At 44.1% G+C, this 26,274-nt stretch overlaps 1 protein-coding gene across 1 annotated transcript in view; it reads right to left on the reverse strand.

Annotated features, from left to right (window-relative positions):
* PITPNM2 (phosphatidylinositol transfer protein membrane associated 2) overlaps positions 1-26,274 on the reverse strand; it is a 125,565-nt gene that overhangs the window by 66,010 nt on the left and 33,281 nt on the right. Inside the window, exon 2 of the mRNA XM_009283918.2 lies at positions 4,945-5,118. Coding sequence (XP_009282193.1) covers positions 4,945-5,022 — 78 coding nt within the window. The 5' untranslated portion in view covers positions 5,023-5,118. The remainder of the gene's footprint in view (positions 1-4,944; positions 5,119-26,274) is intronic.

A 26,274-nucleotide genomic window follows, 5' to 3' on the forward strand; every position in this document is an offset into this window, starting at 1 on the left:
AGGAAGCAAGTCTTACAAGAAAGGATAGCTGTTGAGACACAAGTATGCAGGACACTTAGAAGAGGAAGAATTAAGAGACCCTTTAATAAGATCTATCTAATGCATAAAACAGATAGGAAGGTCCTATCCTTTGTGTCTGACAGGTTTCAAAGTCCTCGCAGAGACAGAAATATTGCACGTGCCTTTGATGTGACGTGCAGAGTCAGAGAAGACATCCAGGACAGAGTCCTCGGTTCAGCATTTCTGCAGGAAGAAAGAAATCCCTACAGATGCTTACAGTTGTCCCTCCATAAATGGTTTGTGCTTCATGAAACTCATTTCAGCACACATCTCTAGTTGCTTTCTGCTTATGTTAGGATAGGAGACTGCAGTTTCCCCAGATCAAACTGCAGCTGTCCCAGTCCTATGGGTGACTCTCAAGGGCGAGTTTATCTAGAGATCTCTCACCCCGGGAAGCAGGACAGACTTTTAAATGTGCGTACAGATTTTAGGAAAAAATTACACTACAAAACTATTGTCTAGAACAGAGGTTCAAAGAATGGTTTCACCGTTTTGAAATACTTCGCCCGTTTTATGCACCAGAATAAAAACAGGTCACAGTAGGAAGGAATATCACTGGTTCCGAGCTCAGATATAAAAATTAGTATGTTTTAACTTGGATAGCAAAAGAGACAAAAATTCAGCAATGATGAAAAAAAACCCCTTGTGCATACGGAACAGCTAAGACCTAACTGCCCTGCGGCTAATGCAGCAAAGGGCTCCCAACCTGAACACATCGACACCACTGCGTGAGAGGCTTCCCATGAAAATACAGATATTGATAGCCTAAAATTTAATAGAGAAAAACAATCCCATTCAGATCTGCTAGGCTTCAAGCAAGGCAAGGGTACATTAAGCCCTTCGCTGTAATGTAAAATTAACTTATTTATGGAAGAATTTAAGTGCTACTTAAAGTACTAAAACCACTGTCTCTGTAGATAGTATTTCAGAAGCTAGCAGAAAGCAACGCTTAAGAGACTTGTTGCTCCCCTCCCCCAACCCTCAAATTAAAAAAAAAAATTAAAAAAAAATAAAAAGCAAAGCAGCAGGCCGCTCCCCTGCATTTCTCCAGCCTGGAGAACTTTATAAGAGGAATTACAGAGCAACATGGGCACGCACGCAATGATTTATTGCATGTCTCACCTGCCTAGTGGCACAGAGAACCAATAGAGGTGCTGGATTACGTACTGCACAATTTTAATTCTCCCATCGAGTAAACATAGTAAATATGAGTACAGCCTGTCCCGGTTTAATGGAAGGATCCTTTGCTACTAGGGCGTGATGCTGCTTACATCAAATCTGGTGGAAATTTTCGTTAAGACTTCTGAGAAGAAGGAGGGACTGTTCTCTCATGAAAGGAGACGAAAGGACCTTCCACTGCAAAGCAAAAACCTTCATGAAAACATCTTTGAAAAGTGACCACCGTACTACAGTTGAGTCTGAACATCCCTGCCCACACGGCTTTGAGGCACCACTTCCACAGAAAGGGTTCCATGGGCCAGTTGCTTCATCCCTCAGATGAGAAGGTCCTTTCAGAAAACTTTCATTTGGAGGATACTGGAATCTAGGAAAATTATCTGATTGCTCTTAAAAGAGCAATTTTATACCAACTGGTTTGGAGTTTAATGGGGATCTTCACTCGTGAGCGTGGAGTTCAATGAGCGATCAACTTCAAGTACATGCTCAAGGCTTTCTAAAACCCTTGAGGAATAATTGTGACATCTCCTTTTTACACTGTTGGAAAACTGCTTGTTACGGGACCAGGCCAACTAGTGTCTCCAGCAATAACGACACCGCAGTGTACATAACAAATGCCTTTGAAATTAACCTTTTGCTTTTAAGAATCGCTCCTCTCCGTGGGAACCACTTTAAATCATTCTGTTCTACATTTCAGCCAAAGATTTCTAAGAAATGCCTCTACACTGCTGTTTCATACAGATATCTCAGCTTGTTCCCCTAAGGGGGTTCAACATACAGAACTTGCTTCTCCTGTGGCCTCCTTACACGTTTCAGAGGAAAAATAAAGAGACAGACATGAAGCACTTTCTCGTTCTCTGAAAAGAAAGAAGCCATGCTCCCCACTGCTCTCTTCCCAGTGCCTGTCTCAAAGACAAAACCTCTGCTTTTAAATCAAACTGAAGAAAAAGGACATTTGATAACATGGTCTAGGAAAGCTCCCACTGAAGTCAGCAGGAATCTTTCCACCAATTTCAGGAAGAGTTGAAGCAGATCGCTACCAAACACTAAGAAACAGAATATAAACTCCACATTCTACCCTAAGTGGGTTTTCTGGTTTTGTTATTTCTTTTTTTCAAATTTGAACTGAGACTAATATTTTTCAATAGAAAGCACAGCTAATTTTTCCTCTTGTACTACTTGTACACATAACACAGTAAAGTCACTTGTTTGTCATGCACTTCTCTAGCTCACCTGGATCTTGGGCTATTTATTGAACATATATAAAATTATACATGTTCCTTTTCCGGGTTAAGTAAAGGTGGCCTGTCCACCTTGGTAAAGCCCGGTATTTAATGTCTTTGGCAGGATAGATGACGTGTCGTGACTTCGAGCCCCTTATCATTCCTACATACTATCAATACCCTAATTATCAAGCTTTTGTCGCGCTTGCCCTTTGCACTCTGGGGTCCGGCTCCCGCCTTAGATAGACAGATAGAAAGAGTCAGTTTATTTACAATTCACTGAGTCATACAATTACAATTCATTAATTCATTAAGATCTTAAAATAGTCCGTGCCTGACTGGCAAATATATATACAATATCTACTGAAGTAAATAACACCCGATTCTATAACCGACAAGCGACCTTCTACTGTCGGGAACTGGAAAGTCCCAATTCTTTCAAAAACTCGTAGTTGCCTTGATACCACTTTCCACGTGCTCCTAAAGGAAATCCTATAAATTTGATAGTATTGGCATTTGTAATTTCCTGAACTTGATCTTTAAGATGTTGATACTTTTTTACTTTTTCTGCTGCTGCATCGACCAAGGATGTTAATTTACTCTCATACCTAACTGTGATGTCTAGTACAAAAGCCTGATCTCCTTTAACAAGTACCAGGTCCAGTTTAAATAGTTCATTTTGTTCATCTTTCAGCAGCAGCTCTTGGAATACTACACATTCTTTCTCCTTGGCCTCATCCGCCAATAATTCCCATAATTGATTTCCAGCTTACTCCCCTGCTCCGGGTAAGCGGAGGGAGATCAGAGACCTGACTTGACACCAGCTATTGCACCTGATCTAAGAGGAAATCTTATTTTGCTGCATATCAATGCACTAGAGAATTAGAGCAGGTCTGAAGCAGGGCTGGATGGCAACTCGGAGGTGTAGTTTCTCCAGTAGTTTCCTGGGCCAGTAAACTTCCCCGTGCATGTAAACCCTCATGGCTTATCCAGTCCTTTGACGTTAAGATATGGCCAAAATCACTGTCAAGTGAACAAAGTGGAATCCAGCGTTCTGCATTAATGAAATAAAAATAAATATTTTAACTTCTGAAAGCGAACAGCAAATTTAGCTGCCTGACCAAGTCCTCCACATCTCACAGGAGGCCCCCACAGACACTCCCCAGTTAACGATTCATCCTCCGTTAAATCAGGTGGGCTCCTCCTCCTTAATCAGATCATTCCCCTGTACGCTCTGCTGCTCACTGACAACTTCTGCATAGCTAATACACTGCTTCCATCAACCAGCTCTTTATTCAAAAGAGCTGAGCCAAATTTGGAAGAAAAAGTTGTAACAAAAGAATTACAACAACATTCAAAGCAGCTACAACATCAGGAAAAGATACACAAAAATGAAGCTACCTAAGAAAAATGTTTACTCATTTATGCTAACGTTTAGGTTAAACACACAAAGATGATACATTTGTGTCAGAAAAAGGAATTTGACTGTTATTACTGGAAAACACACACCTACACTGTTTTAATAGTCAAGTCCAAGTGCACGGGTCCTTAAAGGAACACAGTTGGATCGTCGGGGAAGAAATAGGGGGGTTGTGCTTTTGCTTTGGTTTTTGTTTTTTGTTTTTTTGGTTTTTTTTCTTAATTCATTTTAGGTTTTAAGCCAAAGCAGATTTTTCTAGCATCGCTTCATCCTGCCAGAGAAAGCAGAATTCTACTGCAAATTCAGTGTTAGATGTGTGTTTTGCTGGATGAGCAAAATTAAATTTTATTTAAAGCGTGGGACAATGAAATAACACTTCAGATTCATTTCCTTTTAAAAATGCTCCTGGTTGGATTTCAAACACTGGGAGAACACAGGCACAGAGGATTTGAGTTACAAAAAACCAACATTTTAATTAACTGCTTTATTGAAGACAGGGAATTCAACAAGAATTCCCGTCAGTATTCAGAAGCCTATTAAAAATAATCTAAGTTTTATGCCTAGACTGATTAGTATCTGTTTCATAGTGGTACATACGCAAAGAAATATTACATCTACATTCCCCCCTCTTAAATTCAAAGTTATGCCTTTGGTTTACCCTCTCAAATTTATACTAGACTGTTTCTTCCCAACAAAAGAGCACGAGCCTTTGGTTTGCAGCTGGAACTGGCACGACCAGTAACCACAGCCCAACTGGTAAGCAGTGGCTGCGTAAGCCCTACAGCTTGATCTCTTGCAGGTGGGTACCCACACACTTAGGCTGAGTGCTTCTTTCCATAGGAATAGTCTATCCATGAGCTGCTGTCTCCCCAGGTAGGTCAAACAGACGGACAAGAGGCGGCAAGCCATAAACTGAAGTTTGTATTACTTTTCCTCCCCTGCTCCTTTTTAAGCACGCAGCAAACCTCAAATTTAAAACATCTAATTCTGTAGCAATACTCTGCTCTTCCTCACGAAGCCCTGTGTTAGCCTGCACCCATCCGCACGGGCCGAAACATTACTGACCTGTATCATGTACAGCTGCGCAATTCGATATTCTTCCACACTCATCGGAAGAGGAATACGATATTCCTTTATAAGCATTTTGAATACAAAAATATTTTGTCCACTCAGAAACACAATCCAGAAGCTTTTAGTAAAGGCTCCTTAAATAATGGCAAGCAAATGCATTGAGGATCCCTGAAACAGAGTGAGAGAGAAAGACAAAAAAAAGAGAGAAGCAGTTATTTTCCATTCTTATTGGAGAACATCCTATTAAAAAAAACCACGCAAACATCATTTTTTGTAACATCAATAAGCTTAATAGCAGAGAGATGAATCCCTGGAGTGCTACCAGACCCTTGGTATCAAACTCAACAGAATCTTTTAGAAGAATTTTGATTTGTTTCAGGGGATACCATCAAAGCTATTACCCTCCTGACCTTTGCCACCGTATCAATCAGGCTTTCATGTGCAATAGCATCTCCATGGAGGAGACGTGACAAAAGCCCAAAATGAATAGGCAGACCTTCTGTTGCTAGACAATAAAGTATCTCTCCAATGTCAGCAACACACCAGAGATGCATCCACTCAAATGTATCAGGTTTTATCCTCTCACATTCATTCAGAATCAAAAAAAGGCAATCAGTAGGCTTCCTCGGCCCTCAGTAACACCACGATGAAGAAAGTCATTTGGATTCTAACAATGAAGACAGCAGAAATGTACTTTTCTTCCCTGCTTTATTCTGAATTACTGTCTTGGTAGGATTCCTTCTCTTTCACCTCCAAAAGTAGTCTACAGGCAAAATCCTCCTGCCACTGATGTCAATGCCAGACTCATTTTTACACTCCTGCTGCATAAGAATACAGCCAAAGATCAAACTGCAACGTAAAATAAAAAATCCCATCATACCCCGGCTCGAGGCAATTTAATAAAATTATTGCTTAAGAATACAGGAAATACAGCGTTTACTACATCAAGGGTTAAAGCAGTAACTTTTCAAATATTCTTAAGACTCCCTATGGGCTGCAGATAAAGGCAACAAGATCATGTAAGGAATGATTACGGGGGGGGGGCGGTGCGGGACATGCCTGGCGAGGAAGAGAGGACACAAGAAGTGAAGCTGTCTGCTGTCAGGCCAAATCAGCCTCAGCAGGATCTGATGACCACTCTCCCAGCACGCAAAGCACTTGCCTGGTTCTTTATCACCAAAATCCACCTTTCTGCTTGTGCCTGCTTATTGGAAGCCTTCAGATAGAGCTGCTGGAGCAAAAACAGCCCCAAACCCTACACCTGGGGAAAAAACACCCAGAATAAAAACCACCAACTTATCTAGTGGATTAAACCGTGGTCTTGGAACCAGGAAACGACACCACTATCAACAGGCCTCAGTGCTACTCGGTGTTGGCACAGCACTTCAACCTTTTACAAGGTTTAGAGAGGTTAAAACACATGCCCATGGTCACAGAGCAAGCAGAGACAAAATCCAGTATTTATAACCCAGGTCTACCGACTTCTAATCTGCGTAGGACTCAAAGGACACTGCAGCATCTTCACCTCGTATCAGACCTGACCCGCTGCTGAATTTACGCAGGGGCACTGCTCACCACGTCCCAGCCGAAGGGTTTGCCCGACCCAGGCACGCAGCCCCCGCGCCACCATGCTGTTAGCTTGCTTTTGTTTGATTGCCGCATTTCTAATTTGGCAGTAAAGCCAATCCATCCTGGACTGACTCTTCTGGAATAGCTATCCATCTGGTGCTGCATCATCTAAACAATTTATTTTCAAATTCAGTTCTCTATTTCATTTTATGGCTGGGGGGGGGGGGGGTGGGGGGGGGGGGGGGGGGGGTTAAAAAAAAAAAATCTTTGCCATGGCAAACCCCGTAGAGAGTAATTCTGGGAAGACTGCGCTTCCCGACACTGCCGTGCCTATGCACAGAAGTGTGTGCATCCACACGCACGTGCAGGATTTCCTCCATCAGACTAATCCTCCAGAACTGGTGGAGATAATCTCATTAGGTGATTTTTAATTAGTGGCATGGCAAAGAACAACAGTAACCACCAGAGGATGGATCTCAAGGACTGGCCCCAGCTCTGCATTGGTACAATGCTAGGATCCCAACTCTTGGAGCTAATGGCAGTGAGAGACTCAGCTACATGCCTTGAGCAGTTCGTTATACTTTAGAGGTCTTTGAAAATTAGATTTAAAAGCCCCCTCCCATTCCCCAAATGCTCTGAAAGCAATTCTGCTCCCACCATAAGGACATCAGTCACATCTGCCTTTGTTGCTTGCTAAAAACAGGATATTTCTATCGATTGGAAGAGATGAATAAAACAAAAAATAGAACCTTAAAAGCAATAAAATGGCAGGAAACCAGTACCACGACAGAAAAAATGTGTTTATAATGAAGTGCCAGGCAGGTAATAATTCAGATGGCCAAGACACAAGAGGGCTTATTTTATACAGACTAAAAAACCCAACCATTTCGGCCCCAAGCAGGCACAGCAGCAGCCACCAGCAGCGGCCTCGAAGCACCCAGCACGCGGAGCATGTCAGGCCACAGCAGTGGCTCCTGGTCCAACTTCCTGCTCGGCTGTTACCAGAGCTGAGGTTTTGCTGTAAAGTTCCCCTTCAGGTTTCTACCTCCCCGTGGCCAGTGTTTAAAAGCAGTCTTTCAGCTCAGCCTGCAGGTCTCCAGGCAGCAGCAGGTCCTGATGATGTGCCCATTGGAAAGGCGACGCTCCCAAAAACTCCTCCAGCAGCTGTCCATTCCAGTTGCTGCAACCAGTCCCCGAAAGTTGGGTAGAAAACAGCCCTGGAAGCACACCGGGCAATAGCAAGAACCAAATTGCAACCTCAAACCGAGGGGGCCAGCAGGAAAAGGCACCTGGAATCAGCAGCCTGACCCTGAAGGAGGCACAAAGAGAGCAAACCTGACTTGTTTGCCCTTATTTTTTTTTTTTAAGCTAGACTGGTTAAAAGAAAAAAATTATCAAGATAAGTTTGCTGCTTGGGTTCTCTTTGAGCTGAAAATAACCCGCCCTAACCCTTCTAAGAGCAGCGGAGCCCAGGTGGCAAACCATGAAAGATAAACAAGGGTTTTCACCAGATTCAGATCTTGGGGAACACCATGCCAGGTGGGACAGAGGTGACAAAATCGTGCTTTCAGACAACTCACTGACGACAGTGGCCTCCTTCCAAAGCCTTGGGGCTTCATAGAGAAGCAAAGCTTACCAAGACCGCTTAATGTATTGTCCGAACAAAACACAGAAGTTTGACTGCAGACATGATGGCTGCTATGGAGAGAAGAGAAAGCCCTTCCGGAAGCAAGGGAGCCATGACACAGCTTTGGAAAACGGGTGTCAAAACACCAGCTGTGTCCCTGGCGCTCACCCGCATCCAGTCCATTGCTACAAACAGCCAAAGGTGTTTGAATGGAGATGCGCAGTGTGCCGGGATTAGCAAACCCCTGGCGTTTCGACAGCAGGCTGGATTTCGGCTGTCCAGCCACCGAGCACCAAGCTGGACTTTCTACGGGTTTGCCAAACCCCCGCGGCCGCACAACCAGGACTGGTGACAACCCAAGGCGGTTTGCAAAACTCAGCTTGCAGCTGGCTTCTCTCAGCAAGAGGAAAACAATGGTGATGCAGGACATTTCCAGACTCGCTGCTATTTCTGCTATAGCCAAGTGGCACATTTGTAGAGGCCGTTATTCAATTTATACACAGAACTGTAGTAACTGTGAAAGCCAGGCGCATAATTTTATACCTCAATTATTTTAAAATCAGGTTCTCAAAGCATCATAATTATGCTCCAGAGTCAATATCCTGCTGCGATGAGTCAGGTCCACCTCTGAGCTATTGCTTCAGGCTATCTGAAGGCACAGTGTAGTGCGTTTACTTCTGATTTTAACGGTTTCCCTCACGACAACAACAAACTTTTTAAGGAAGTGCCCTTTCTTTGAAGTGGGGTGGACTATCGGGATCTGCAGAAGCTGAACAGATCAAGAGACCCAGCAAAATCTCTCCATTTAGCCCATGAACTTGGTGTTTGGGGTTGTCACTTTGGGAGCATCAGGGCCAGCCTCCCTGTTACTAAACAAGGTAGCAGAGGACTGATGACAACTGACAGCTTGTAATTAAGGAATAAGAGTTAATGCGTGAAGGGTATTTAAACTGTGCTACTGGAGTCCTGGAGGCCAAACCCCAGCCAGGCTTGACAGACTGGCACTGAACGGTATGGAAACTGAGTATTACAGCAAAAATCCTGGCTCCTCGACACGTCGGTTGGGTCCAGTGCAGGAGAACCACTCACGCAGGTGGGTTCAGGCTACAAAAGGGCTGTTACCGCCCTGGTTCCCAGCTGTGCTGTTACAGCTCTCCTAGCTGTCACCTCAACAACCGATTTTTGACCAGCTCACGTTTTTCATGTCCAGGCTGCTGAGCACAGGCTTTTTAGGGCTGGAACAAGCTACGCCACAGCAGCAACAACCCACCCCGTGCCATGGCTGCTATTTCCCATTTTCAGCAGGGAAGAAAAAGCCCTAGATGCAGAGAGCAACTATAATGAGCTTTTTCTAGCCTCACACCAGAGGTTCATTTCACACTATTTTAAAGTTAAAAGACTTGCCCTAGGAAGGAAAAACCCATCATGGAGGGTCACACAGCAGCCAGTGGCCGAGGCAGGTACCAGCCCCTGGGACTGCCTTCTCAGCTTCTTATCAACCACCGCCTGCTCAGGGCTGTGCTGCCTTTTGAAGTTGAGAAAAATCTCCCCTATGAAAGATCACACTCGTGAGCTAAAGATCGATATCCTTGGCTCATCTATTGAACAATTTTCCTTGCAATATTTTCACATAACTGAGAAATGAAAGATAATTAACAGAAACAACTAAGAAAACACCAAGCCAAAGATGTAATGGCAAAAGGACAAGCAAAGGCATTTTCTGGAGATTTTCTTTAGGTTCTCCACGTCTCCTTTATCCACCAAACAGATGTCTCATCTGTTTGATCAAAGAGATGTTAGCTTTGGTCCCAAGTGTATCAAACACGTGGACTTTGGGAAGCAACACCAGGCTTAGCAGCCCGGCCACCTCCCCTCTCCTGCAGAGCTGCCTGAAGGAGAATACAGTGCCCTCCCACGACTGGAACCGCGGCATACATACTGTGCTTGGATTTATTTATGCTGTTAGAAGCAGCAGCATAAATGCGAAACAGATTCCTAGGACCCAAGTCAGCATTTTTTAAAGCAGCCTCAACACTCACACCTTTATTAATGCAGCACTCTCCTCCCTGGCCCAAAAGCAGTCTTGCTCAGCTTTATCTATCCAGAACATCACTGCCGCAAAGGCCATTCCCTTTATCTGTCAACTCTGATCCCGTTTCTCCACGGTGTCCCTGCCTCTCAGGAGCAGCTTTCCATCAGCATGTACAAAACATCATTGTCAAACCCTCCTCAGCCCTTGCTCGCCAGCCTTGCCTACCCGACCCTTGGCAAGGGCTGCAGCACTCGCAGCCTGCAACCCATCAGGCGGGCCAGCGCAGCCTTGTAATTGCCCTGCCCACATCCCGCTGCCGTCTCATCGGGAAGCGCCGCGGGACAGAGAGGAACTTCTTGTTTTGTGAACGCATGACGCTTAGCACAGTATCGGCTGGAGCACTGTTCACACCCAAAGGGTAAAAAACCCCAACATTTCTATTTAGTAACTTTGTGGCTACCATTATTTGCCGTAACACTCAACACTGCACTCAAAACTGTCTCTCTCACACACACGTGTGCAATAAACTGAAGAAACAGAATGAGCTTTTGAACATCAGCAGTTTTCAGTTTTCGTACTGTGGGTTGTATCTGCTGACTGACAGCTAAGCAGGTTTCAAAAACTCATCAGGTCTTGGGGGGGGATCAGAAGTTAAAGCTCCTTAAAAGTGTACAGTTCACACATTCACTGCTTAAAGGCTACTGTGTCAGTAAGTAATATTCTTTGTAATCGTACATCTTAATCGTACATCTAATCTGTCACATCCTTTTCAAATAGAAGTTTTTAAGCAGATGCTTACGCATCCAAGTTTCAAGACAGAGCTTACGTCGCATCTGACAGTGAATCAGCAGCTAATGAACATTTCCCCACAGCGCAAAACCACAATACAGTCCTCCCAGCGCTGGAGTAGCTGCAGCGGACTGCCGAGGCTGGCAGCTGAGCGGGGCGGGCTCCCTGTGCCTGGCCTCCACAGGGTCTGGCCACAGCCTACGATACAGTCAAGAGAAAAAGGAAGGGGGGGGAAAGAGGAAAATGCAAGCATGCGTGGAAATCAATTTTCCCCAAGTGTAAACCTCAGGGCAAACTAAAAAGGTATGTCAAATGCAGACAGCACTGCAATGGGCTGGGGATAAAACACTGCTTGAGAAGACAGACACAGCGAGCGAACAAGTTGCATTTACAGAACTTGATCTTTTTTCCATTATTAGATACAATTTGACGTCACTTATAGAATTTAAGAGCTCATTGTAAAGCAGACATTTATTACAACAGAAGGATGGAATCAGTCCAAATGCAATATAGCTACACTGGAGCTATTAAATCTTGTTATAGTTCACTGGGCAGCCAAATACTAGCTTGAAGCAATGAGAGGGAAAAGGCGGGAGGGGGGAAAAAGGAAAAAAAAAAAAGGAAAAAAGTAACACCCCACCAAAGCGTGCACACACACTCACACCACCTTTTCTCCTTAAATATTCCAGGATATTGTACTGTTTCTTCATACTTTCCATTCCTATTACTCCTTTAACATCTGGGGAGACGAAAACTTTATTCCCTTCCTTCTGCTTTATAAGTAACACTGTGGTGCAAAGCAAGCCAGCCCTCTCTGTTCACATGCTGACTTCCAGGGGACCAGGTGAAGTCCATCAGCTGAACTTTGGTTGGAAAATTAACGTTTCGAGTCCTGCCATGCCTGGAGGTTATGCAATAATGAACTAATAAAGAAGCCATTAGAAGAACTAATATGCACGCTGAAGTCACAGATGAGTTCAGAGGGAAAGACAAACCAGCCTCTAATCCTTTTGCTGATGCTGGGAATAAAGCTGAATATTAAAAAGAACACATCTGAAATTAAAGGTTAAAAGTTTCCAAGTTGTCTGCACGAACAGAGCAGCTGCAAAACCCAGCGTCCTGGGGCCTCGCCGCAGAGCCAGACTCCTCTGTTCAGCTGAGCTAAAGGAACTGGGCAGACCCTGCTTTTAACGGGTTGCTCTTAGTCCAAGTCTCTCAGCATTACATGCTGAAAATAGGCAGACATTACACACACGCATATGAATACATATAGATGTGTAATACATATTTTATATATAGAAACACATATATAGACACACATGGAAACAAAAATAAAAGCAGCATTGACAACGTGATAAGTGCAGCATGTTGGCTGAAAACAGACTGAAAATTGCTGGCAGCTGAGTAAACTACTGTAATGAAAAATCTATGCAATGCTACAGGCATAAAGCAATGGACAGCATTCTCCTTTCATTTGTGGCACATCCATTAGCTGAAGGCCACTGCCATGTGGAAGTCTGCATGCTCTGTGGGCAGTGGTGGCAGGAAGATGGGATGCTGGCCAAGTTGAAAAAAACAAAACAAAACCAAAACAAGTGTATCTACTTTCCAGGCTAGCCTCCCTGGGAGGCTACTGCATTTACACTTCACATCTCTGGGTGCTACAATCTCTCTTCCTGAAGAAATTCAGGAGGAGAGTGAGCAGAAGCACGCTTGGTGCAGTCCCCACCAGTTGGTCAAGGCTTCACTTGGGTTAAGAAATAAAACACCAACAACAAACCCGACCACGCTCTTAATGTCCTGTGGAACAATCCTTTTACCTAGCTCACACCACAAATGCTGGCAGCAGCGAGGCATTGGAATTTAAGGAGAAAGACAGAGTGAACCAGAGTCAAGCAATGACCTCACCTGTCTAACTCAAGACAGGATCCACACCATCCCTCTTCTCAATCTCTCTGTTAGTTGCTGCACTGGAAATTATATTAAAACTATCCAATACCCTCCATTTTTTCCTTTTTTATTACAACGACAAGAGCAGGAGGTCATGAGAGCTCCCACTCTTTAATCTTACCAGTCACTAAGCATGAAAATAAGAAATTGAGGGTAAGAAATGTCAAGAGCAGCAAGGCTGAGGTGCAAGAGCTCTGCAAACCGCTGGTGACCAGCTCACCCAGAGGGTCCCTCAGGCACCCAGCTGAGCACAAACCCAGCCCAGGCCTACCATGCTCAGACTTGCTTTGAAGACAAATGGCCTTACAGCTAAAAGCTGCTCAGGAAACAGGATTGTCTATCTTTTTTTAAAGAAAAAATTAGGAATGAAGAAAAACACTTCAAACTGCAGAAAAAAGGAATCTCAGAGTGTCCAGCTTGTTTACAGACATAAAAGGCTTTTGCTGTCTAATCTCAGTTATCCTCACTACAGTTCGAGCCCCTCTCTTCTTGTGCTCATCTCAGGAGAGGCAGCAAATGGTTCATTAACTATTTTCTTCCGCAGTTCCTCTTTTTCATGTTCAGAGATGCATGCGATGCCTCTCTCTCTCTCGTCTTTCTTTCTCACCCCTTCTCAAGATGCATGCGATGCCTCTCTCGTCTTTCTTTCTCACCCCTTCTCCCACCGATCCTCACCTCTAAGACTGGTGTGAGCCACAGCAGTCCTGAAGGACAAGGATAACTTCACGTCTTTCCGATGTTGTTCCTATACCCCAGCACGGTATTTGCCAACAGCGTAAGGCAGTTGATGGCCACTCAGTGTGAAACCCATTGCAGCCTTATCTCATGTCCTGCAGAATGGCAACCACACCAGCCATTCCCCATTTTATAGTTTATTCATGGGCCTCCACAATCATCTTTTCCAAATTATAGCCCGTTTCAGGTTATTTTGAATTTTTATCTCCAAATACCTGCAGATCCACTAAACCTGTTTTTGAGACACAAAAATGCTATTTTGGGATTTGAGTCAACACTGGACAGACTCTGGATTGCTTCCTCAGTAACTCCCTATCAAACTGAAAGGATACATCAACAGCTACTCCACTTTTTCAGTAGTTACAGTCTAGATGGAAATAACATTTTATTACCTCACTTACGCAAATATCATGTGGAAAAGGGAATGAACATTCATAGCTGGTTTAAAAAGACTATTTCATGGAGGGAAACACTGTATGATTGCAAAGACAGTGTTATAGCACCGTAATACTTCACACTGGTTTCATTAGGCTGAGATTTGCCTTGCCTAAAGGCAAAATAGGGATAGAGAAAATAAGTCCTATTCCATCAGAAGAAACTTGTAATGACATCTAAAATTCTTGCATGGGAAGCAAGGCAAATGCAGCAGTGAAGGTTGATGAATAATGTTGCAACTGAGATTGAAAATAAGAGGCCATTTTGCACAAGAGCAGTAAATGTTTAATATCTCCGTTGCTTCTTTCATCCATAACACCAACAGATTATCAAGGTTTCTGTGGCTGCATAATTTCTTTGGAGTTTTGATCTTGGAAATAATTACACTAAGTATTTCATAAGTGCCTTTGAAAGTGGTTGCTGGTTTTTTTTTTAATAAAGAAAAAAGAATCGCTAGCTGCTCTCAGATTGCAGCAGTATAATGAAGGTGCACGGATAATCAATAACCATTTTCAGTTCATTATTCAGCACGTTTTGGGCCGGTGTTATTTCTTCCCCTATACCATTCCACATCCCACATACAGAGTGACGTAGCATTTTTAAACCATCAGGTCTTACTGCTTTTGCAAATCATCCTTAATGCTAACCACAACGTGGAACCCCCAGCCTCTAATAACTCCTACATAATTTATAGGTTTCCAGGGTGTTTTCAGCTAAGCAGATTGCAAGCTGAGGCAGAGAAGGCCAAACTGAACTACGTGCCAGACTGGTGGAGTTTCTTCTTTGGCCTGGGTAACAAATCGCTGGGTAATTTCTGTTGCTTATCCCTCAACTTTTTAAGAAGTCTAAAGAAGGGTAAAGTTTCTGTTTTAAGTCACTTCTACAGTCCCCAGCTCAAGGGCCATGGGACAGGTAACCCCAGGCTCCTCCATGGGGAGCTGCCATGGGGCTGGTGCTGCTGATGGGGCCAGGCCCTTTGCTTTGCCCCAGATCCAGCTGCTGCACTGGGGTCACTGCTGCACCTCCATAAAACTCGGGACCTTTGCAGGTTTTTCCAGGACCTGGGGTAACATCTTCCAGGAAGAACAAACACCATTGCATTGCTAGTTGTAGGGACTGAACGGAGTCACCGCGGTTCTGACCCAGGAGAGAAACATTTTCATATGCTGCTGGAAGAGGAGACACCATTCAGTCACGTGAGGATTAAGTCAGGAGCCTTCTGGAAGTAGGAGAAAGTCCTCCCCGGAGGAGGCTAACACCTGCCTCTGCCTTCCCACTCAAGAATACACATTTCCAAAACAACTGAGGCTGAAGTGGTTTTAAAGCTCTAAAAAGAGGGCAGCTTTTCCTAAGAGCTATACAATATTGGTTCATCTAACTATTAAGACCCAAGACTGGCCCAAGCAGCCTAACCCCAATGCTAGAAGAGTTATTTTTCCATTATGCATCCAGGAGGGATACACATGCTGGCACATTCCCTACAGAGTTCATATAATGACAAAGACAATTCCTGGTGCTAATTCTTCCTTTAACAGCGTGGTGATTCACCGCTGGCTGCCAACGTTTTCCTATGCTACTGCCCAGTCATCCCCAGGGGTAACAAGCCCAGGACCAGTGCCGTCATCCTGGAAGCTGCTGTGACCGCTGTGCTTGGTGAGATGAGAAGCCCTGAAGCAAGATGAAGGCCTGAAACGCCATCTTCACTTCTCCGCACCAGGTTAAAGAGCCCCTTTGCAGCTGGGGGGGTGTCTCACATGCTTCTTCCAAACCAGGATGCAATGGCCCGTTCAGGCAATGAGAGACCCCAGGGGTACTGCCAAGTGTTAATCGACATCCCCAACTCCCACCTCCCCTGGGAAAACCCAACACCCTCCCACCCACCCCCCCAAAAAAACCAACCCCAAGGGACATCCTATGATCACCTAAAATATAGCTGGAAACTGAATCCAGGACTTGGGAAGGAGAAAGGCACATGGATGCATCCATCAGACCACGCTCACTTTCCAAGAGCATAAGCAGAGGAAAAGCAGCTACGATGCAGAGACAAGTCTCTCTAAGAAAATCAAAACCTTATGATTACAGAGTGGAGTTAAACTGGAATCTGCCTGAGACATCAGCATCCCCACTGTAACCCCCAAACTCCCATAAGATCTTGATTTATTAGTTTTGCTAGAAACTTGGAAAACACACGCTATTTATCGGTGCCCTTTTTTTTTTTCTCTAAATAACCAAGTTTTCATGGCAAAGAAGTGGAAGCGGACAGTCTGTTATACAGACACAATGCGGGAGGCAAATTGAACATGTATTTTGCAGTTAGATACAGGCTGGTGAGACAAAAGAAACAAAACGTAGGATGCGCTGCCATATGGTATTGGAAGGGAAAACAAAAGTCAAATTACATCTATACCTTCAATGCAAGCAAACCCTAGAAATGAAATTTAAAAAGCATTCAGAACAGATACCTGCAAAGCATTTAAAGTGCTATTTAAAAAAAACAAAACAACAAACAAAAAACCACACACACACATTTGGTTTCACCTTGCTATTTTTTTCTTTTTTAATCACCTCTTCAATTCCTTCTCTGAACGTACCAACCACCTTCTCAACAGCCCTGATACTTCTCTACCGCCACAGCCATCCATCTTCGTATTTCCCACAACACAGAAACCTTCACGAACCTCAAGGCAGAGGACACCTGCAGTAAAGTCAATCATAATAAAACACCCAGGTGCCGAGACAGAATCGGACTAGAGGAGGCTGATTACACTGCAGAGAGTGACATTGTCACTCCCAGGAGGGAAGCCAGCTGCACCTTTGTATATTTAACTTCTGTACAAGCTTCTCTGAACACAAAGTACAGTGTGTTTCTACATAATACTTATAAACCCTTCTCTAGATTAAACTCAGGGCCAGCTGTATAGTCTTGCATTTGTTTGGTTTTCTTGACATGCAATTCAATTACCATTTCCGACATTTTGCAGACTGGTTGTGAAACAAGATCATTTGGTTTCCTTGCTATTTTTTTCTTTTTTAATCACCTCTTCAATTCCTTCTCTGAACGTACCAACCACCTTCTCAACAGCCCTGATACTTCTCTACCGCCACAGCCATCCATCTTCGTATTTCCCACAACACAGAAACCTTCACGAACCTCAAGGCAGAGGACACCTGCAGTAAAGTCAATCATAATAAAACACCCAGGTGCCGAGACAGAATCGGACTAGAGGAGGCTGATTACACTGCAGAGAGTGACATTGTCACTCCCAGGAGGGAAGCCAGCTGCACCTTTGTATATTTAACTTCTGTACAAGCTTCTCTGAACACAAAGTACAGTGTGTTTCTACATAATACTTATAAACCCTTCTCTAGATTAAACTCAGGGCCAGCTGTATAGTCTTGCATTTGTTTGGTTTTCTTGACATGCAATTCAATTACCATTTCCGACATTTTGCAGACTGGTTGTGAAACAAGATGTGACATAATAGGGAAAGAAAATGGCACCGTGAAAGGAACATGAGCACCTCCAGCCAGCCTGGACACCCTCAGTCTGAAACCCGCAAGTTCCATCAGGGCAGGCTCCAAAAATAATAATAAATGATGAATTCGCCACAAGCCAAGGACAGCAAGCAGTGCCTAAGGAGACAAATGCAGGCCCTGGCAAGAAAAGAGGAAACAACGCTATTTGACTGAGTCACCCAACCTGAGTAAGCACACGCGGAAGAGAGCGGCTGCTCCAGACCTACAAGAGCAGTAGTGCCTGGCTGGTACCCAGCTGTACTTGCAGCCATCTTGCAGCGCTTGATAGATGCATTAAAGCTCTGCCCTGGCCTCAGGAGCTAGGGCAACTATCATTATCCCTCATTTGCGGGGAAATTGAGGTACAGAGAGAAAAGTGGTCTGGCCCAATATCCAAGAGGATTAGTGACAGAGCAGGTTCAGGAGTTCCTGGGTCCAGCTTTTGCCACAAAATATTTTTTTTTAAATAGAAGAGGGAGTAGGGGAGCTCAAGTAAATTAAGTTTCCCTGATAACTAGCCCAATTCTGCAAGAATAAAATGCAGAAGATTTTTTTTTCTTCTTCTTCTTACCAACTGCCTTTAGAGCTATCAGTAATTTCTGCAGAAAATAAAATTATTCCTGGAAATTATCACAGTTAATAAATCTCTCCGAGAACCCAGAGGTTCTCTGCACACATCCCACCCCATCTCCCATAGCGCGCAGACATGCCCTTTTCCTGCAGGAAAGCACCTGAAAGGTTCAAGAACTTGTCTATTTTGTTTAAGTCTGGGTAGATCCAGATTTGCTTGCTGCAGTAACTTGAATGAAGACTAGCAGAGCTGCGCAGGCAGCCTGCCACCACGTGTGGCTTCATGACACTCGGGATAAGCACGGCCACAACCAAACGCTCACCCCTCCCTCTTCTACAAGGGCTACAGATCTCCCGACTGTTTCTACAACTGACAACTTGTCTATTTTGTTTAAGTCTGGGTAGATCCAGATTTGCTTGCTGCAGTAACTTGAATGAAGACTAGCAGAGCTGCGCAGGCAGCCTGCCACCACGTGTGGCTTCATGACACTCGGGATAAGCACGGCCACAACCAAACGCTCACCCCTCCCTCTTCTACAAGGGCTACAGATCTCCCGACTGTTTCTACAACTGACAAGGAAAGAAGCTAGTCAAGATCAAAAGATGCTCAAACCCTCGCTTAAAGCAGTATCCTCAGAACCCTGTGCAAATAATCCTTGCTGCGGATAACATTATCAGATGTAATTAAGTTGTGCCCTGAACCCAATAGCGGCATTAATATCTTGGGAATCACAAAACAAACTAACTTTTCAGCTGTCAAATCCACAAGACAAAACTCTGAAGCAATTCCTTTGGCCTTCTATTATGACCCGTTTTGCCACTGAACTGCTCCCATAGCCTCTCCCCACTGCCACGGATTTCAAAAAGCCAAGATCTGGCTTCACTCAGACTCCTCTCCAGGAAACAATTCTCTTTCCTACAGAGAATTTCTGGACGTAACAAAGCTTTCACCAGCCCCAGACCACATATTGTGGTTTCAGCCCAACAAGGCAAGCAGAGAGCTTTCCCAAGGGTGGATTTCTCATGTTCCTTGAGGACTTGGCGTGGAATTCTGTGTGGCTTTATTCCTCAAAGTAAATTGGATTTCAACTGCCTTCTACAACTAAAAATTAAACTTCACAAGTCAGAGGGTCCTAAAACAAGGGGTCATTCTGTGCACATGAGACAAAAGAAAGCAATTTATGAGGATCAAAACAAAACAAACAAAATCTGTTTCCTGACTCCAAGGCCGGTTCAAATAAACTTTTCTCCTCTGTTCCCCACCAAATATCCAAACTGTATCTGGAGCGTCCTTTTTTGACGTGTCCTTTATAAGAAAGTGTTACAAAAGCAAGTCCACAAAGGGTTACGGCACAAAATTTTCCTTTTCACTAGATGCACCATAGGAAGGAAACCTTGTTCCAGCCTGACAACAGCTGAGGAAGCAAAGCACAGAGCAGGCAGCGTCAAACCCTCTCAGTTCAGATTTCAGGGACGGCTCCGAAGGCCTTGATCCAGTGGTGCAGTTTCCTGTCCTGGCTTTACAATTCTCACTACGGTCTGGCCAGTTGTTTCACACCGTGAGAATTTCTCCATCCTCACTGTTGCAGCTTCATCTGTCAGCTATCAGATAGCAGGAGTACCAAGAGCCACACATGTCCTTCGTTAAAGGGCATTACAGCTGTATTTATATCTGACAAATCTGCTTTGTAAACAGTGACGTGATTCAGGATCTGGACTTTCTTAGATGGCAACATCAAGAGCGCACGTGTATGCTGGCCCCTAACAGGCAGCACCAGACCTGCCTGACCACAAGAGAAGATGCTGCTCACCCTCCTCGCCCGCTGCAAGTGTGACGGCATCTAAAAGCCTCTGGAACTGGCAGGTGGAAAGTGAAAAATCACCAAAAGCTGGGGGTTTTGGTAGATCCAGAAAGCGTAACAGCGCCTTGCAGGTAGAGGAGCCAGAGGGCTTGAACATTTCAACTGTGGTCACAGCATGGCATGAAGAAAAGGACAATTATTCTGAGCGATAAAAGTTACCTGCATTTTACAGGTAATGCAAGTGTCCAAGGGACAGTTAAATTTGGATAGTTTAGTCCAAAATTCACTGCAAATGCTGGCTCACAGTCAAACCAGAAATCAGTAGCTGAACTGAAAATACTATCCACGTTTGCGCTCCAGGCACCAGACCCTGTTTTCTCATCTCATTTCTATTTTTCTATTTGCTGCCAATTCAAAACACTATGACAAAAAAGTCAGCCCATTAGACTTGTTCTTAGAAGCCTTAAGTTCTTACATATGAAGTTGGTATTATCAACAGAGCCCATAAATTGCAGCTAAAGTACATAAAGGAAGCAGTCATGACATAGCCCCCATTTAATCTGTATCAGGTCACTACAGTCAAAGAAGTGTTTTTCAAAATGTTAATTAATTTTTAAAAGAATGGATTAAAGGGGGTTCTCAATTAATAGAATACTTTAAGGAGACAAGCTAGAGTGGGTTGTCCATTTTATTAATATAGCAATTTAACAGCTATTCAACACCTAATAACTTCTCATTAAAAGTCAACCCTCCCCCTTTTCCAGCAGATGAGCTACCCATTTGTCAGACACAATACAGCTTCATTAGCCTAAAAGTTCAATTTCTGCTTTTCCACAGATTTGCTTTTATTTTGCTTATATCAGTAAGCTAAAACCCTGAATGACAGCAAAGTCCAGAAATCAATAACACAAACAGTGCATTAGCCTTTCACGAGTTCTGGATGGTATTTTGACGTAGCATTCCCAGCAATGCCAGCTGCAATAGCACATACAGTCAATCGCTGCAAGAGCCAGGTAGGAAATGCCCAGGTCTACCTACACAACGCTGCCCAAACACACAAGGCAAAGGCTCATCCGTGAGCTGTACCTCGTCTGGAAGACCACACAAATGATGCATTTTCCCCAACATGTTTTCCACCCAAGGACTACCCAGTAGCACCTCATAGCTGCCTGAAATTGGAGGGTGTCGTTGAAAAAAGGACATACAGCAATTTCCACTTTTACCAGGAGGTTCAGTTCTTAGTACAACCTTGAAATTTCAGATTAAGCATGGTCTTCACATATGTAATGCACAAGTAGACACATTGTTCTGGGTGGTTGTTTTAAGCAGCAAGGATATGGTCAATCCGTGCCGAGGCTCCACAGACCTCAGAGCAGGGCTGGCTGACCATGAGATAACTGCTGCAGGTCAGAGCTCAGGCAGGACAGCAGGAACAGTCCTCAACACCTCTAAAGAAACGTATACCTAGATGTCTTATAAACGCAGACAAGAGACACATCAGCAGAGAAAAGCTCCTGTCAGGGCAACCCTAAAATAAGTAAATAAGTTAAACCAGAAAAGCCCTACGACTCCAGTAGGAAAGACTGAGCACTACCGAGCAGAGGGGCAGGCACCACACGAGTAGTATGGCAGCAGCCCCGTGCTTGGTGTCTGGCCTCATTACCACGACCCCAGCGCAGAAGGACTCTCTCTGCATGGATTTCACTACAGGATCAGAGCTCTAGGACGTCCATATAAAAAGATAGTTGTAACCTCTTTCAGTTTCTGTTAAGGCTAATACCACCCAAAAGCTAAAGCAAACAAAAACATTCCAGTCTATCAGCTTTATCTGCAAAGACTATTCAAGCTACTCTTAAGATCGTAACAGCCATATGCACAGGCTTTAATAAAAAGGGACACCTTCCCCCCAGCTCCTGCTGTTGCAATTTTAAGGAACGAATCCAGACATCAGCAGAAGGGGAAGTTCAGAATATATATGGCATCGGTTTCCAAGAGAATATTTGTCATGTCACATGAGACCAACATTTTTAGCCAAGTTGGCAGAAAATAGACAAGCTGCAAAGCTACCCTAAAAATACCAGTCATGATAATTACAAGAAAGAAAAGCAAAGCATAAGCAATGGCAGCACTAACAATCCATACTTTTAGTGACACCCTGCTAACTATTTTTTTAATTACCTACACCACTTCTAAAAGATTGTCGCAGTTGCTCAGGTGCGCAATTTATGTGTTTAGTTTTATGTCATGCAATTAAGATACAAGCCAAGCTCACTCCAGACTGATGCCTTATGGCTTCATCTGTGTGATTTACTAACATATTTATCCCTCTCCACCTCTCTTCAGCAGAGTACAACGAAGTTTCCAAATTCTGGAAGTCAACTGCCCCCAACAGACACATTCATAACACTCCCAGCTGCAAGCAGGGCACCAAAGCCATGATGGGATGAAGAAATACTGGAAAGATATTAGGGAAGAAAAAAAAAAAAAAAGACAAATTGCCATTGTGCATCAGCTCCACGGTCCATCTCATCTGGTGTGGTGTCTGAGAGCTGTGCAACAGGTGCTTTAAAGGATGCCCGTAACTCTCACAAGCCATTAGTTTTATCGCAGCTGCCCATACAGGAAGCCTCTCCAGACCCCAGCCTGCTAGGGGCAGGGTTACGTCTCAGCATAACATGCGATACGAAGCTCTGTTTCCTACCAGGAGTAGGAATGCTATCCGAGGAACAGCAAGGCAGCTAGAAGGAAAGTGAATCAGTGCATCATTATTTGGGAACGGAAGAACTTTGGACCTGAGGGCAGACCGTCGGCTCGCCCAGACTGACAGCTCCACTGGGCTGGCAGCTCACATCAGAGAAGCTGGCCAATGTCTCCGACCTCTATTGAAGGCAATTCCTTGCAAAAACAAAGCAAGGAGGAGCAGAAAAAGGTAATTTTGAAATTGTGCTTCTTGTGAGGTTAACAAAAGTAAGAGGTCCTTAACCACTCTCCTAGTTGCTTTTCCCCTGAAGATGAGTGCTGCATACCGTAGCCTGTCTGCCCTGCTGATGTCTTCCACTCATTCACCGTAAATTTTTAGTGCAATTATACAGACAAAAGATCAGAGGAGAGAAACCACTGGGGCGGGAGGAAGATGGCATCAACAATGATGTAAATCCAGGACCTTATCCTCTCTGTTCTTCCACCAAAATAAAAGCTTTTGCCAAGAACCAGCTACCCCTCCTTCCTCAGGACAGCACTATTCAGCTTCAGCATTTTTAATAAAATTGATAAAGCTCAAAAACATCCAAAAGCTGGTAAAAAGCTTAACAGCTTAGCCCTAGCTAGAGGTGGAGAGGCAAGAAGTTGGCTGACCGGCCGGACAGGAGCCACATGCAGGTGAGATGCCTCCCTGGCCATGCACTGGTGACAGTGGCTCTTCCCAAGGCATGAGCCAGAACACAAACCAGCTCCTGCTGCCGCGATGAGTAACTGCTGGGCTTGCAGGAGTCAACAGTTGTAAAAGAAAACTTATTTTTGTCACTAAAATCAGCAAGGGTGACTCACAATAGGCTCGGGGAGCCTTGTTGATGAGTTTCATTGTTATGCAGTCACTTTTCACCCTTAATTTTCAAAAATACCCTGAGTGACAATAATGACAATAGTACATAAGAGCCATAATTAGCTAACACGAGAGAAAACTTCCAAGTTCCAAACTAACCGGAATTGCTACTTCTAAAAACGCATCCAAAATGAGTGATGCAGTGGATCCCTGTTGATTGCTGAAATTAGAAGAGAAAAATCTAAGGGGATTGGCCATTATCTTCTGCAAATTCAGCAACACGATCCTGATAGCCCCGTCAGGAGAAAGAACAGGAGCAAGCACTGTTCAGAGGGCTGGCTTTGAGGATGATTTACTGCTAAATCCATCTCCCACTTACAAAATAAATAGGTCTAACTGTATCAAAACCAAGCAAAATCATTGCCTTCTCAATCACAGGTTAACGCTTTTTTTCCCAGCAGGGCTAAAGAGGAAAAAAGGACAATGGCATGCTTTGAAAATTACTTGCCAATTAACTGATGGCTTACTACATACATTTTGGAAAGTTTTCCATCTTACATTTTACACAACCGAAACCACTCTCAAAGCAATTGAAAGCACCGTCAACACTGAGAAGCCGATGTGAAAGTTGCTCCATTGACTTGGTCAATGCAAAGAGCAATGCAGGAAAGCAGACTTGTTAAGCTAGCGGTCAAATTTAGGACAACCACTACTGTTTCTTAAAGCACCACAGTTAGTTGGAATCTTTATTTAGGACTAAAGTCCAGTAGCTTTCCTCTGAATAGGGGATAACATGGAAACTATTCTCCTTGTGGGGTTTATTTTGAGCTGAAAATATTTTCCAGTTTCATGCTGACAGACAGGATCGTAACTATGTTGTGTTACAGAATAATGACCGAATTTTCAAAGCCTGTCACAGGGGAAAGTAGAGAAAGCTACATTTTCCTCTTAATGATATTTGTTCCTGCACAAGTTTTTACACTTTCAAAATAAGGTCATGTGCTCCTTTAGCACAGAAGGACACAAATAAGCAGAGCACAGCTATCCATCCCATCTATCATCCCAGGCAAGATGAGATAATCAGATTAGCCAAACAGTTATAAATTGACCACATCTGAAGGAGAAGGAAGTAATTTTCTCATACTCCTCTCCCTGGCAATCACCTCCAAGATTTTCAAAACAACAGTATCAGTCTCCCAAACACTTCCCAGTACTGAGCTCCTCTGGGATTTAGGGATGAATTCCTTCAGCCTCTCTGGAAGCCCCACGTTAGCTTGTCACATTTATTGGAGAAAACGGCTTGCTAAGATGACGTGGTAAAAGCATGCATTAATACCTCTAGTTTTATCCACACCTCTGGTGATGTCCTCAAAGGGCATTCTTGTGAATGGCTACAGAAATCCTCCTGGGAGAGGCTCTTCCACTCTCTTCACCCAAGCCAACATGCGTTGGGTGCAGCACAAGGGGAGATTACCAGGACAAAGTGGATGATCTTCTGTGTTGCTCTAGCATCTTCCATCCCGAGCAGCCCAGCACCTCTTACTTCAGAAATGCTGCCAGACCAAGGGCAATGGGAGCATCCAGGAAGAAAGCTAACGAGCATGAGGAGGTTTTAAAGGTCCCACTCAAAAGAACAGAATGAACTGCAAAGCGCGGTATTTGCACCAAAACAGCAGTCTCTGAAATCCCGCCTTGGCCCCTTTTTTATGGTTTGAGGTGCCCTAGGACCAATGCTTAAGTTATCACTTAAAGTCCTACTCAGAGTGGGAGGGGATTAGTTAACCAAATGCATTTATACCTTTAGCATTCAGTTCTTATACCCGAAGACACTTACAGTATCTACCATCTGTACTAAACACTTCTTTGGAAGAAGCTCCCTAAGCTGGTAGGGCAGATGAGCACGCACAAAGTTATGGTAACAGCAAGCACAGCCTGCTTAAAGCTCTTCAACTGTGAAGGTGATTGACAGTATTTCCAGATTAAAAGCCTTCAGAACCATCAACTAGACAATACCACATGCTTTTTTTTGTGAATGGCAAGTTGCTGGTTTGCTGGAACACAAGGTGCCTCATTTTTTCCCCATAAGACACCACTAATGTTGTATGCAGAGCTGAAATACCTCCGCTGCCCAGCCTGGTGTTCTCAATGTTGAGAAATACTGGAAAAGAAAATGCTTTGACTCAAAATAAGGAGAGTTGAAAGAAACATCAGCAGTTTTTATTTTAAAATGCATGTAGCTTTGTGCACAGAGCTAGGAACACTCCCAGTTCCCTTAGATGTTTTAGCACGTACCAATTCTGAAAAAGGTGGTAGAGACAAACCTCTCACTTGATAGAAACGTCCTTCTCGAGGTCAGCCACAGAAGCCCCTCTCCTCCTCCACTCCCCAAACCAACAGTCCCATCCCTTGGACGGCTCCTAGCGTGCACCACACACCAGGGGACTGGTGACCATAAGGTCCATCCTCAAGCCCGCCTGGCAATGTCGCCTTCTGATGCTTTTTGGCTTAATCTTCTCAACTCGAGGAGATGGAGAAGGCATCTCTTTTGGATCGCCATTTCTGTAACTGGCACCCCAAGTTAATGTCAAACACCCTCTGCCCCTTTCCTGAAGCATGATTCAGGCACAAAATTAGCACAAGCTAAGCAATACAGAGGGTGACTGTGCTGCAGTCATGAGGGTTACTACACACCACCCAAACCCATGACATTTCCATAGAAACCACAGTGGGAAAGAGAAAAGCCTCAAAAAGCTGACAA

Source organism: Aptenodytes forsteri, unplaced genomic scaffold (genome assembly GCF_000699145.1).
Source record: "Aptenodytes forsteri isolate BGI_AS27 unplaced genomic scaffold, ASM69914v1 Scaffold118, whole genome shotgun sequence".
Taxonomy (NCBI): domain Eukaryota; kingdom Metazoa; phylum Chordata; class Aves; order Sphenisciformes; family Spheniscidae; genus Aptenodytes; species Aptenodytes forsteri.